The 12,569-nt window shown below is 35.8% G+C and overlaps 1 protein-coding gene across 5 annotated transcripts in view; it reads left to right on the forward strand.

Moving 5' to 3' along the window:
• Positions 1 to 12,569, forward strand: part of UBR5 (ubiquitin protein ligase E3 component n-recognin 5) — a 136,744-nt gene that overhangs the window by 45,547 nt on the left and 78,628 nt on the right. For all 5 annotated transcript variants that reach the window (XM_072734125.1, XM_072734121.1, XM_072734122.1 and 2 more), the window contains one exon: positions 910 to 1,029. Coding sequence is in view for 2 of the 5 variants with exons in the window: in XM_072734121.1 (XP_072590222.1) it covers positions 910 to 1,029 (120 nt within the window). In the remaining 3 variants the exon portion in view is untranslated. The remainder of the gene's footprint in view (positions 1 to 909; positions 1,030 to 12,569) is intronic.

Here is a 12,569-nt window from a genome sequence, read left to right on the forward strand (position 1 = left end):
TGGTAGGTTCCAGGTCAGATCTATTCTTTGGTTGAAAATGACTTTTTAGATTCCCCCCGCCCCCCCCCCCCGCCCCAAGATTTTATTTTTAAGTAATCTCTGCACCCAGTGTGGGGCTTGAACTTAGAACCCTGAGATCAAGAGTCACATGCTCTACTGGCTGAGCCAACCAGGCCCCTATCTCCACCTTTTTAAAGTAATATCTCTACCCAGTGTGAGTCTTGAACTCAACGACCACCAGATTGAGTTGCATGCTCTACTGACTGAGCCAGTGAGGCACCTCATGTTTTTTCCTTTTTAATATTTCCAAATCAAGTAACTGAGTTTGAAATTGACAAGAGTCTTTAAAATTGTGGTCTATATGAATGATAATGTATAAAAAAGTGTTGTTGGGGGACGCCTGGGTGGCTCCGCGGTTGAGCATCAGCCTTCGGCTAAGGGCATGATTCCGGGTCTGGGGATTGAGTCCCACTTTGGGCTCCCTGCAGGGAGCCTGCTTCTCACTCTGCCTATGTCTCTGACTCTCTCTGTCTCTCATGAATAAATAAGATAACTTAAAAAAAAAAATGTTGTTGGATCATGTATGATGAATTTCAGTTGCCTGCCTCTTTAAGGAAAGTGTGATTACTTTAAAAAATCTAGAGAACAATTAATTTGGAGTTAAACCATGAAAATGCTTTCAGCCCGGAGGGGATGCTGGATTGATAGGAGGCTGTCAGTTGTTAGGCTTGCTCTTTGATGGGAAGTACACATTCCAGAAGGAGATTCCAAGAGGAGCAGTTGGAGAAGAGTGAGGCTGGTATTTTACCACAGTCACTCTCAGAGCAGTGCGGCCTGGAGTCCTGGGCTTGCACCTAGCTAGTGTTCAGGACTGTTCCGTGACTGTTGTGCCTCCTGTTTCTTTCCCAGGTCAAAGTTGAACAGCAACTCGGGGGCAGGGAGGACATCGAGGCCTGGAAGGACAAATGACTCCCCATGGTTTCTCTCAGGTTCTGAGACTCTGGGCAGGCTGGCAGGCAACACCCTGGGGTAAGTTGTGGCCAGGTGATGGCCCCCTCTGGTCTGGGCTGGCGCTCTGTTAGTGCTCTCACTCTGAGATTGTCTTCAGTGTTATCTAACAGTGCAGTGAGGAAACTCCTGAACTCTTTGGGCAGGCACTCTGTTGCTCATGAGAAACACTGTGATAAAAATAACCCATGCAGGCTAATTACAATTAACCCAGACTCTTGACCTTTTAAAAGTGTCTAATGTTGAGATGTGTTTATTATATCACTTACCATGTAGTTTATGTTATTTCAGTTTTTCAGTGATGCAGACTTTGGTCTTTTTTTGTGTTAATTTCATGGTTAAAAAATTTAACATTTCTTTCTAGGTTCCAAATCTGGTAGTTCTTTTTGAATTAATTTAGTGAGGCTTGAAAATCATGTAACTAAGCCTGACAGCCTTTAATTAGGTTATTTTTATTTTTTAAAGATTTATTTATTTCTAGAAAGAGAGCATGCAAGTAGGGGGAAGGTTTGGAGGGGGGAGACAAGGAGACTCCTTGATGAGCAGGGAGCTAGCTCAACAAACATATGGCTCTATCAATAATACCAGGACCCTGAAATAGATCATGACCTGACCCAAAACCAAGAGTCTGACAGTCAACCAACTGAACCATCCAGGTGCCCAAAGTTATTTTTATTTTTTAAATCAAGATACAATTGACATACAACATATTAGTTTCAGATGTATAGCATAATGATTTGATATTTATGTATTGTGAAATGATCACCACAATAAGTCTAGGTAACACCCATCACTATATATACATAGTTACAAAATTTTTTTTCTTGTGATGAGGACTTCTAAGATCTATTCTTTCAAATATGCAATACATGTTATTAACTATAGTCACCATGTTGTACATTATATCCTTATGACTTATTTTATAACGTTTGTACCTTTTTATTTTTAAATTATTTATAAAATGCATACCTCTAAACTAGATAATCAACTCTTGTTTTATCTAAAGTTGATAAGCTATCATATTAAAGAAATCACATACAAATTCTAAGCCAGATGATTTTACAAGATGATTCTTGAATACCTAGATTTTCTGAAATTACCTAATGAATGATTAGATAACACCAAATCAGTCAAGTCAGCAAATGTGTTCAAAGGCTAGAAATAGAACTAGAAGCAATTTAAATTGTTTCAAACTATAGTAAGGGGAGGAGGAATGTTTTAAATATATATATTTTTAAAGATTTATTTATTTATTCACGAGAGAGGCAGAGACACACACAGGCAGAGGGAGAAGCAGGCTCCTTGCAGGGAGCCCGATGTGGGACTCCATCCCGGATCCCTGGATCATACTCTGAGCCAAAGGCAGATGCTCAACCACTGAGCCACCTAGGCATCCCTAAATATTTTAAAAATATTTTGAGACTGTGAGTTTCTAGATAAAGTTAGCTTTGCAAATTGAGAGCCCCAAATTCTTATTTTTTTCTTTGCCTTTTTTGTTTTTATGCTGAACTAAGTTTATTTTGAGGTCAGAGGAAGGTCATTTAGTGGAATACATCCTTTATTTAGCTCATTCTGTGCTAGAAGTACTAATAGGAAACACAGCTCTGGTCTTTATTAAAATATTAAGTATCTCCTTTTAATGGTCGTATGCACACAACAAGCATAGCAGTGTGTGACAAGGAATTCTGAAAGTGGTATGTAATAACAAATGAAATTTTCATTTCATTTGATAAACCTGGAAAAAGTTTGACTATATTTACTTAAGAAAGAATAACTATTATGTATCACACCATGTCACACTATAATTTCTTTAAAAATTTTAATTGCAGGGTCAGCAAACTAGAGCCTGTGGCCTAAATCCATTCCCTCCTTGTTTTTATTGAAATACGGGCATGCTTGATACTTTTACTTTCTGTGGCTGCTTTGTGCTAGGATGACAGAGATGAGTAGTCTCAACAAAGACTTTAGCTCACAAAATAGTAAATACTGCTCTTTACAAAAAAGATTCCTGATCCCTGTTGTAGTTTATCCATTTATGTAGTGGCATTGTTAAGTAATTTGTACTCTGTATTTATTTTTAAATTAAAATTTTTATTTTGAAACAATTTGACTGTTTTTTGTTATTCTTAAAGTATATGACTGAAATAATTTGACCTTTAAGAGTGGTTTTCAGGTTCACAGCAAAAATGGGAGAAAGATACTGAAATTTCCCATATATTCCCTGTCTCTACACATGTATAGTCTCGTATTACCAACATCTCCCACCTGAGCAATCCATTTATTTAAACTGATGAAACTATGTTGATAAATCATTATCACCCAGAGTCATGGTTCCCATTAGGGTTCACAATAGATGTACTGTGGGTTTGGACAAATGTATAATGACATATATTCTCCATTATAGTGACAAACAGTAATTTCATTTCCTTAAGAATTGTCTGTGCTCTGCCTATTTATCCTTCTCTCCCCCACAGCCCCTGGCAATGACAGATATTATTAGTTTCTATAGTTTTGTGTTTTCCAGAATATTGTATAGTTGGAATCATAAGGTATGTAGCCTTTCAAATTGGCTTCTTTCACTTAGTAATAGGCAATTTAAGTTTCTGCCATGTCTTCTCATGGCTTGATAGCTTGTTTCTTTTTAGTGCTGAATAATATTCCATTGTCTGGATGTGCTGCAGGTTATTTACGCATTCACTTATTGAAGGACATCTTGGTTGCTTCCAAGTTTTGGCAATTATGAATAAAACTGCTAATGAATCATTGTGTGCAGGGATTTTTGTGGATAAGTTTTCAATTCCTAATATTAAAGAGCACAATTGCTGGAACATGTGAAGAGTATGTTTAGTTTTGTAAGAAACCAGCTACTGTTTTCCAAAGTGGCTGTACCATTTTGTTTTCCCACCAGCAGTGAGTGAGAGTTCTTATTGCTCCACATGCTCAACAGCAATTGGTAGTGTCAGTGTTCTGGATATTGGCCGTTCTCATAGGTGTGTAGTGGTATCTCATTGTTTCAGGTTGCATTTCCCTAGTGATATATGATGTGAAACGTCTTTCTATATGCTCACTTGCTCTCTGTTCATTTTCTCTGGTGAGGTGTCTGTTAAGGTCTTTGGCCCATTTTTGATCGGTTGTGGTTTTTTTTTTTTTTTGAGTTTTAAGAGTTCTTTGTAATTTAGGATAGTAGTCCTTTATAAGATATGTCTTTTGCAAATATTTTCTCACAGTCCATGGCATGTCTTCTCATTCTCTTGACAGTGTCTTTTACAGAGCAGATAGTCTTAATTTTAATAAGGTCCATTTAATCAGTTATTTTTTTCATTGTGCCATTGGTGTCCTGTCTTAAAGTCATTGCCATACCCAAGGTCATGTAGATTTTCTGAGGTGTTTATCTTCTAAGAGTTTTATAGTTTTGCAGTTTACATTTAAGTGTATAATCCATTTTGAGTTAATTTTTGTGAAGGGTATAAGGTCTTATGTATAGATTCTTTTTTTCCTTTTTCTTTTTGTATATGGATGTCCATTTGTTCCAATACCATTTGTTGAAGAGACTCTTTGTTCCATTGTATTACCTTTTTTCCTTAGATCTAAGGATCAGTTGACCGTATTTATGAGGGGGTCTGTTTCTAGGCAATGTATTCTGTTCTTTTGATCTATTTGTTTTCGTGTTGTTTTTGTCAATAGCACATTGTTTTGATAACATCACTTTATAATGAGCCTTGAGGTTGGGTAGTATCAGTCCTTTAACTTTGTTCTTCAGTGTTGTGTTGGCTCTTCTGGGTCTTTTTCCCCCTCCATAGAAACTTTAGAATCAGTTTGTTGGTATCCACAAAATAATTTGCTGGGATTTTGATGGAGATCACAGGTGATGCGTTTTTGGCAAGAATACCACAGAAGTGGTTATGTGCCCTTCACAGTGCATCATATCAGAAGGCACATGATGTTGATATGTCACATCTGGTGATGAGATTGTCCTTGATTAGTTAGATAAGATGGTGTTTGCCAGGTTTCTTATCTATAAAGTTACTATTTTCTCCTTTGTAATTAATAATACATACTGTGGGGAGATTCTTTGACTATGTAAGTATCTTATTTTTTTTTTTTAAGTTTCTTATTTTTATGCTTGATTTTAGCATCCACTGATTTTTTGCCTTAATTATTTCTGTGGTGTTGGCCAAGTGGTTATCTTTTTAAATTTCCATCATTCCTTTTACACTTACTAATTGGAATTCGACCATAAGGAAGAATTTTTCCTCCTTGTCCATTTATTTCTTATTCTGTTTATTTATTCTGTTTTCTTATTCTGTCTGTTCTGTTTCTTTTCAGTTATTTATATCATTATGGTTTCATGGATATTTTATTCTATAGTTTATAATTCATTATGATTGATTATGTTGCTCAAATTGTCTTAGATTTGAGTTCTCTTTATAAATAAAACTTGGATATAACCAATTATAGAATGATTGAAATACAGCAATGGAATTTTATGATTTTAATGCTAATAAAATATGTAACAAAGGTAATAATAAACTATAATACATTTGATCTTGAATAAAACCTCTGTAAACCTGCTCCAAAGAAGATTAGGGCTAATCTTAAGACTTTTTTAAAAATGCAGAGAGAAGCAATTTTTGAGTCCCCATTACACATCCTTGCCCACACCGCTTTGTGTACCCATGTTTTTCTGTCCCTTGTTCTCTTATCCACGCACATGCCCCAGAACAAACTGCATGAGCTTTCTTTGGCATTTGATTCATGATTTGCAGTATTGAGAAATGTCAGAAATGTCACAGTGCCCACTAAGTGATTGCCAGTTGTTTGTTTACCTTTATTTGGTTTTGCAGATGTCCACAAAGCATAAGCACCTAAGGGTTGATTGTTTCTCTTGGCCTCTATGAAAATCTCAGTTTGTTCATGGTGAAATTATGATGAAGTTATTTTTTATGATGAAGTTATTTTGTAAATTAAGAAATTTTATAGAGTCAAAAGTATTTTCCTTTATGGTACATTATTTCCCTCATGAGTACATAGTGGGTGTTTTTTTCATCTTTCTATGTTGATTACAATGAATTTTAAAGAAACTTGCAATTTTTCACATGTAATAGAAAATCTAGGACAGGCAGATCTTGAGACTCCAGAGGGGATTCTTATCCACAGATTTACCAAAAACAGTCAAATATGAAAGAGACCATCCCTATATAGACCATGGTCCCCTATTCTCTTCCTTCAGAGTCGAGGCTTGCTCTCTTTGGATTATGAATCAGTCTCTGTATTTGAGAACTGCATTTGAAAGATTTTGGAATAATTGAGTTTTCTTATCCATCAGCATAGATCATTGATAATTGATCATTTATTTTGAATACATAGCAGACAAAATTTATGGAACTTTTAATATTTTTCCCTTTGGCTTTTTCACTGTCAGCAGATGTTTTTTTGTTAAACATTTCTAGTTGCTCCTGTTCATTCCTTTCATAATTACTCAAATTTATCCTGGAAGATTTTTCAAAAATCTCCTAGGTATTTTTGTTAAACTCATTTCAGGCCAAGTTAAGGGTAGAACACCAGATTTACTTGGGGAAGAGAGTTAATTGTGCTCAATAGTAAGTTTATTTTTATTTTTTTTTTCAATAGTAAGTTTAAAATGGAGATATTAGTATTTTTTTAAGATTTTTATTTATTTATTCATGATAGACATAGAGAGAGAGAGAGGCCAGAGACACAGGCAGAGGGAGAAGCAGGCTCCATGCCGGGAGCCCGACGCAAGACTAGATCCCAGGACTCCAGGACTGCACCCTGGGCCAAAGGCAGGCGCTAAACCCCTGAGCCACCCAGGGATCCCTGAGATATTAGTATTTAAAGTCTCTTTATTCTGTTTATTGTCACTGGGTATAATAGATAATAGATATAAGCTGCTTTTTGTTCATTTGAGCTACCATGTTTCTTTTGGAGTCTTCATCTGAGCTAATAGCGCTGTATTTGGAATGTAAAAGCCAAGGAGGTCACTATAATTATAAATAGTTTTGAAGCTGGCTAGGAGGGTAAGACAATATGTAGTAGGGCTGTGACACACTAAGTGGATGGCCCTTTTTAAAGAAGGCAGCTGATTAGCGGATTATTACCACCGGAGAATACAGAGCCATTGTTGCCAAATGCAAACTTCCATACCTCACCCCCACCTTTTTTTTTTTTTTTTAAGGTATACTTTATGTTCATTGTGGGGCTTACACCCATAACCCTGAGATTGAGGGTCACATGCTCTACTGACTGAACCAGCCAGGTGCCCTTCACCCCAACCCTTTTTTTCTTTTTCTGTCCCTAAAAAGCTGCAGTTCTGGATCTTTATGTGAATATTTTGACTTAAGTGTTGGAACTAATTGATATTTTCACAGAAATAAATATATATATCAGGCTACATACCACTCATATAGTATGTGTATGTCTGTGTGTATATACTCTTTTAAATAAACTTTTTATTTTAAGACAGCTTTAGGGCAGCCCCAGTGGCGCAGCGGTTTGGCGCTGCCTGCAGCCTGGGGTGTGATCCTGGAGACCCGGGATCGAGTCCCACATCGGGCTCCCTGCGTGGAGCCTGCTTCTCCCTCTGCCTGTGTCTCTGCCTCTCTCTCTCTGTGTCTATGAATAAATAAATAAAATCTTTAAAAAAAAAAGACAGCTTTAGATTGACAGAAAAATTACAAATAGAATACTGAGAATTCTCATATACTCCACACCCAGTTTCTACTGTTATATGTTTAAACTGGTATGGTAAATTTTTTATAATTAATGTATATTGATACATTATTATTGACTGAGGCTGAAAGTTATTCATATTTCCTTAGTTTTCTCCTGTTGTCTCTTTTTCTGTTCCAGGATCCCATCCAGGATATCACATTACATTCAGTCATTGTTTTTCCTTAGTCTCCTCTTGATTGTGATAGTTTTTCAGTTTGCCTTATTTTTGATGATACGTTTGTGTGTGTGTGTGTGTGTGTGTGTGTGTGTATTTTTTGTTCACCAACCAGCCAGACTTCTGGTTAAGACTTAATTTTGATGAGCAAAGTACATGTAGTAGAAACTGGTTTTCCCAGGACTTTTGAGTTTAATGTGAAAATTTACATAGCTCACTAAAATTACAGGTAAAACAAATCACCCATTCCCATAGTATCTTTTTTGACCACTACTAAATCTCTCTTAATGTGTACTTAGTTCAATATATTCTTCTCTTTATGTAGTGAGTTGATTAGAGGAAGGAATGTTAAGGAGCAATTGAAGTAGCGAGACTGGTAGGTTGTTTGGATTGTGATAGAAGAAACACTCTGTACAGTGGGTATGAGTGGGGAAACATGGTATCCTCCTTGGTAACAGATTAATGGGCAAAGCAGAGATATTTTGACAAATGTCTTTTAGGCTAATCTCAGTTGAGCGTTTGTATAGCAGAGATTGCAAATTGGTAGCCATTGGTGTTTTGATGGATAAGTCCAGCAGTGAATTTGGGCATTTTTGGTGAACTGATTCTCTCCATTCTTCCCTGTTATCTTAACTTCACTTATTTTTGCAATCTTCATGGAGATTTGAGTTTATGATAACTATAAGGTCTGCCCAGGAGTATATATATTTGGATAGTATATCTGATCAGGTTTCTAGCATTATTTACTTGGGAAAATGGTATGCATTCCTTGGTGGAAATAAGTTGTAAACTAGGACATTTTGGAGTGAAATTAATAATTAGGCTCTGATAGTAGGCTTAAACCAGCATTATCTCAAGCAAACTGGGACATACTGTCACCCTAATTATATCTTTTTTAAGATTCTTTAGTATGGTTCTCCCTGTTACCAAGTTGAAATAATATATTTAGATTTGAATGTTTAAAAATTTCAAAAGTAGTTCTACCTGAGTGAAATACTTCATTTTTCTACCTTAATAGGAAACCATGAAGTAGAAATGCTGATTTAATATTTGATTTGAATACTTGTTTCATTGATCCTATATTATTTTCTTTTTTTTTTTTTTTTAATTTTTATTTATTTATGATAGTCACAGAGAGAGAGAGAGGCAGAGACACAGGCAGAGGGAGAAGCAGGCTCCATACACCGGGAGCCTGACGTGGGATTCGATCCCGGGTCTCCAGGATCGCGCCCTGGGCCAAAGGCAGGCGCCAAACCGCTGCGCCACCCAGGGATCCCCCTATATTATTTTCTATTGCATATTTGTTACAATGCATATAACTTGAAAATAAGTACTTTTTAGAATATTGCTTTCTTTGATAACACATGACTTAATTTTTAAAACCAAGGTATAAAACACATAACAAAATTTACTGCCTTCGTCATTTTTAAGTGTACAGTTCGGTAATATTAACTATATTCACATTGTTGTGAAACAGATCTCTGGAACCTTTTCATTTTGCAAAACTGAAACTTTATACCATTCTTACCGCATTTATCCCCTCTCCTTAGCCCCGGGGAACTGCCATTCTGTTTTCTGTGTCTATGAATTTGACTACTTTAGAGATCTCATTTAAATGGAATTATATGGTTTTTCTCTTTGTGACTGGCTTCATTCACCAGCATGATGTCTTTAAGGTTCAGCTATGTTGTAGCATGTGACAGAATTTCTTTCTTTTAAGGCTGAGTAATATTCCAGTGTACTTAGATACTACATTTTGTTTATCCATTCATTTGATGGACATCTGGTTGCTTCCACCTCTTGGCTACTGTAAATGTGGGTATGCAGATATCTCTTGAGACTGTTTTCAGCTCTTTTGCATATGTATCCAAAAGTGGGCTTATGTGGGTTACATGATAGTTCTATTTTTAATTTCTGATGAACCTCTATACTGTATTTCATAGCATTGTACTATTTTGCAGCCCTACCAACAGTACATGAATGCTCCCATTTGTAAACATCCTTGCTGTTAACACTTAAGTTTTTATTTTTTAATTTTTGTTTTTGTTTCAATAGCCATCCTAATGGAGATAAGGGGATATTTTACTTGGTTCTGATGATTAGTGATATTAAACATCTTTTCATATGCTTGTTGGCCTTTTTTTTTTTAAGATTTTATTTATTTGCGAGGGAGAGAGAAAGAGAGAACGAACAGGGGGAATGGAAGAGGGGAAAGGAGAGAAGCAAACTCTCCGCTGAGTAGGGAGCCCAATGCTGGACTCAATCCGAGGACCCTGGGATTATGATCTGAGCCAAAGGCAGATAGGCTTAAAAGACTCAGTCACCCAGGCATCCCTTGTTAGCCATTTGTGTATATCAACTTTGGAGAAATGTTTATTCACATCCTTTACCCATTTTTTAATTGGTTGTTGTTGTTGTTGTTGAGTGTAGGAGCTCTCTCTATATTCTGAGTATTAACCCATTATCACATATGTGATTTGCATATATTTTCTCCCATTTGTAGATTGCCTTTTCACTCTGTTGATTATGTCCTTTGCAGCTCAAAGGTTTTTAGGTTTGATATAGTTCATTTTGTCTATTTTTGCTTTTAGTGCTTGTGCTTTTGGTGTCATATCTAAGAGATCAATGCCAGGTCTAATGTCATGAAGCTTTTTTCCTCTATATTTTCTAATAGGAATTTTAGTTTTAGGTTTTATGTTTAGGTCTTTAATAATTTTAAATTAATTGTTGCATGTTGCATAATGTAAGAGTCCAGTTTTATTCTTTTGCATACAGATGTCTAATTTTCCCAGCATCATTTGTTGAAGACACTGTCCTTTCCCTAATGAGTGGTTTTGGCACCCTAGTCAAAGATCATTTGATCACATATGCAGGATTTTATTTCTGGGCGCTCTGTTCTGTTCCACTGGTTTGTCTTTATCCCAGTACCACACTGTTTTAATTATAGTAGTTCTGTAATAATGTTTCAAATCACAAAGTGTGATTTCTCTAGAATTTTGTCTTCTTCTTTTCTTTTCTTTCTTTCCTTTTTTTTTTAGAACTTCGTCTTTTTCAAAATTGTGTTGGCTCTTGAGAGTCTCTCAAGACTCCACGTGAATTTTAGGATGAATTTTTCTGTTTTTTTTAAAAAAATGCCATTGGGATTTTGATAGGGATTATAATGAATGTATTGCTTTGAGTAATGGACATCTTAACAATATTAAGTCTTCCAATTCACAAACATGAGATTTGTGGGTTTTTTTATTGGTGTTTACCTTAAATTTTCTTAGCACATTTGGTAGCTTTCCCTATACAAATCTCACCTCCTTGGTTAGATTTATCCTTAAGGTTGTGTGTGTGTGTGTGTGTGTGTGTGTGTGTTTTGATGTTGTTGTAAATGGGATTATTGATTTCCTTTTTGTTACTGTAATATATTTTTAATGCTCCTTTGTTTTTCTCTCGCTCTGTGAATGATGGGTTAGTATTACATTTATGAAATCTGTTACATAGCTGAGATTAATTGATGGTTCATACTGTAGCTCTGAGAACGCACAATATTGTTTTTCTCTAAAATTATCTTGAGCAGTTTTTAGGGTGTAGATACAGATACCACATAAACAATTGATAGAGTACATCAACAAGGGCAGAAAGCCATCAAACAAGGTGATACCAGGTTTTCTGGAGATTTTTTTTTTTTCCATTTTACTGAGGAAACTTTTAAGAGTTTTTTTTATTTAGACAGATTAGGCTTTCCAATTAAGTGAGAAGAGATCAAGTAGTTTGCTGTATATTAATTTGAAAATTGTTATGGCTAATAGTCAAACATTTTCAATGGAAAAAAAGGCTTGGAAAATCAAATTTAAACTAAATCTGTTGGCAATGCGAGGTTGGAGGTATCAACCTTAGATGAGTATAATGAGTAGTTGCGAGTAAAGTGCCTTTCTTCTAGATTGAATGATCTCTAAGTATTAGATGCACTTTAAAGAGGCATCAACTATACTCAGATTTTTTAAAATAAGATTCTGGCACTGTCATGATTTCTAAGGTTAATGTGATTTGGGGGAACATTTTCTTTAAGATCTGATTAAATGTAGAAAAGCAATTGTTTATGGTTATCTAGCTTAGTTGATTTGAAGATCCTTAATGCTCATGTTGGGGGCAAAAAGTGAAAATGGAAACGTCACATGCCCTTTCTAAGTTTTCTCATGTTAAGAAAAAATTAATGATTATTTTAAAAGTAGCTTCTTTTTGGTCAAGGTAGTTAATAGTAGTAATATTAATGGGCTAATATCTTTGCAAATAATGTTTTTATTCCATGCATAGCAGTGTGAGTCTTAAACATTAAATAACACTTTTTTGTGTAACACATTGTTGATAGTTATGTCTGATGAGTCTTTCACATGAAAGGTGAGGCAAGGTGTGTCCTAAAACTTGTTCAAGAATTGTGACTAGAAATAATTGGAATGTGGAGCTTTATTTATTTATTTATTTATTTATTTATTTATTTTAAATTTTTTTATTTATTTATGATAGTCACAGAGAGATAGAGAGAGAGGCAGAGACACAGGCAGAGGGAGAAGCAGGCTCCATGCACCGGGAGCCCGACGTGGGATTCGATCCCGGGCCTCCAGGATCGCGCCCTGGGCCAAAGGCAGGCGCCAAACCGCTGTGCCAC

Source organism: Vulpes vulpes, chromosome 13, assembly GCF_048418805.1.
Source record: "Vulpes vulpes isolate BD-2025 chromosome 13, VulVul3, whole genome shotgun sequence".
NCBI lineage: Eukaryota > Metazoa > Chordata > Mammalia > Carnivora > Canidae > Vulpes > Vulpes vulpes.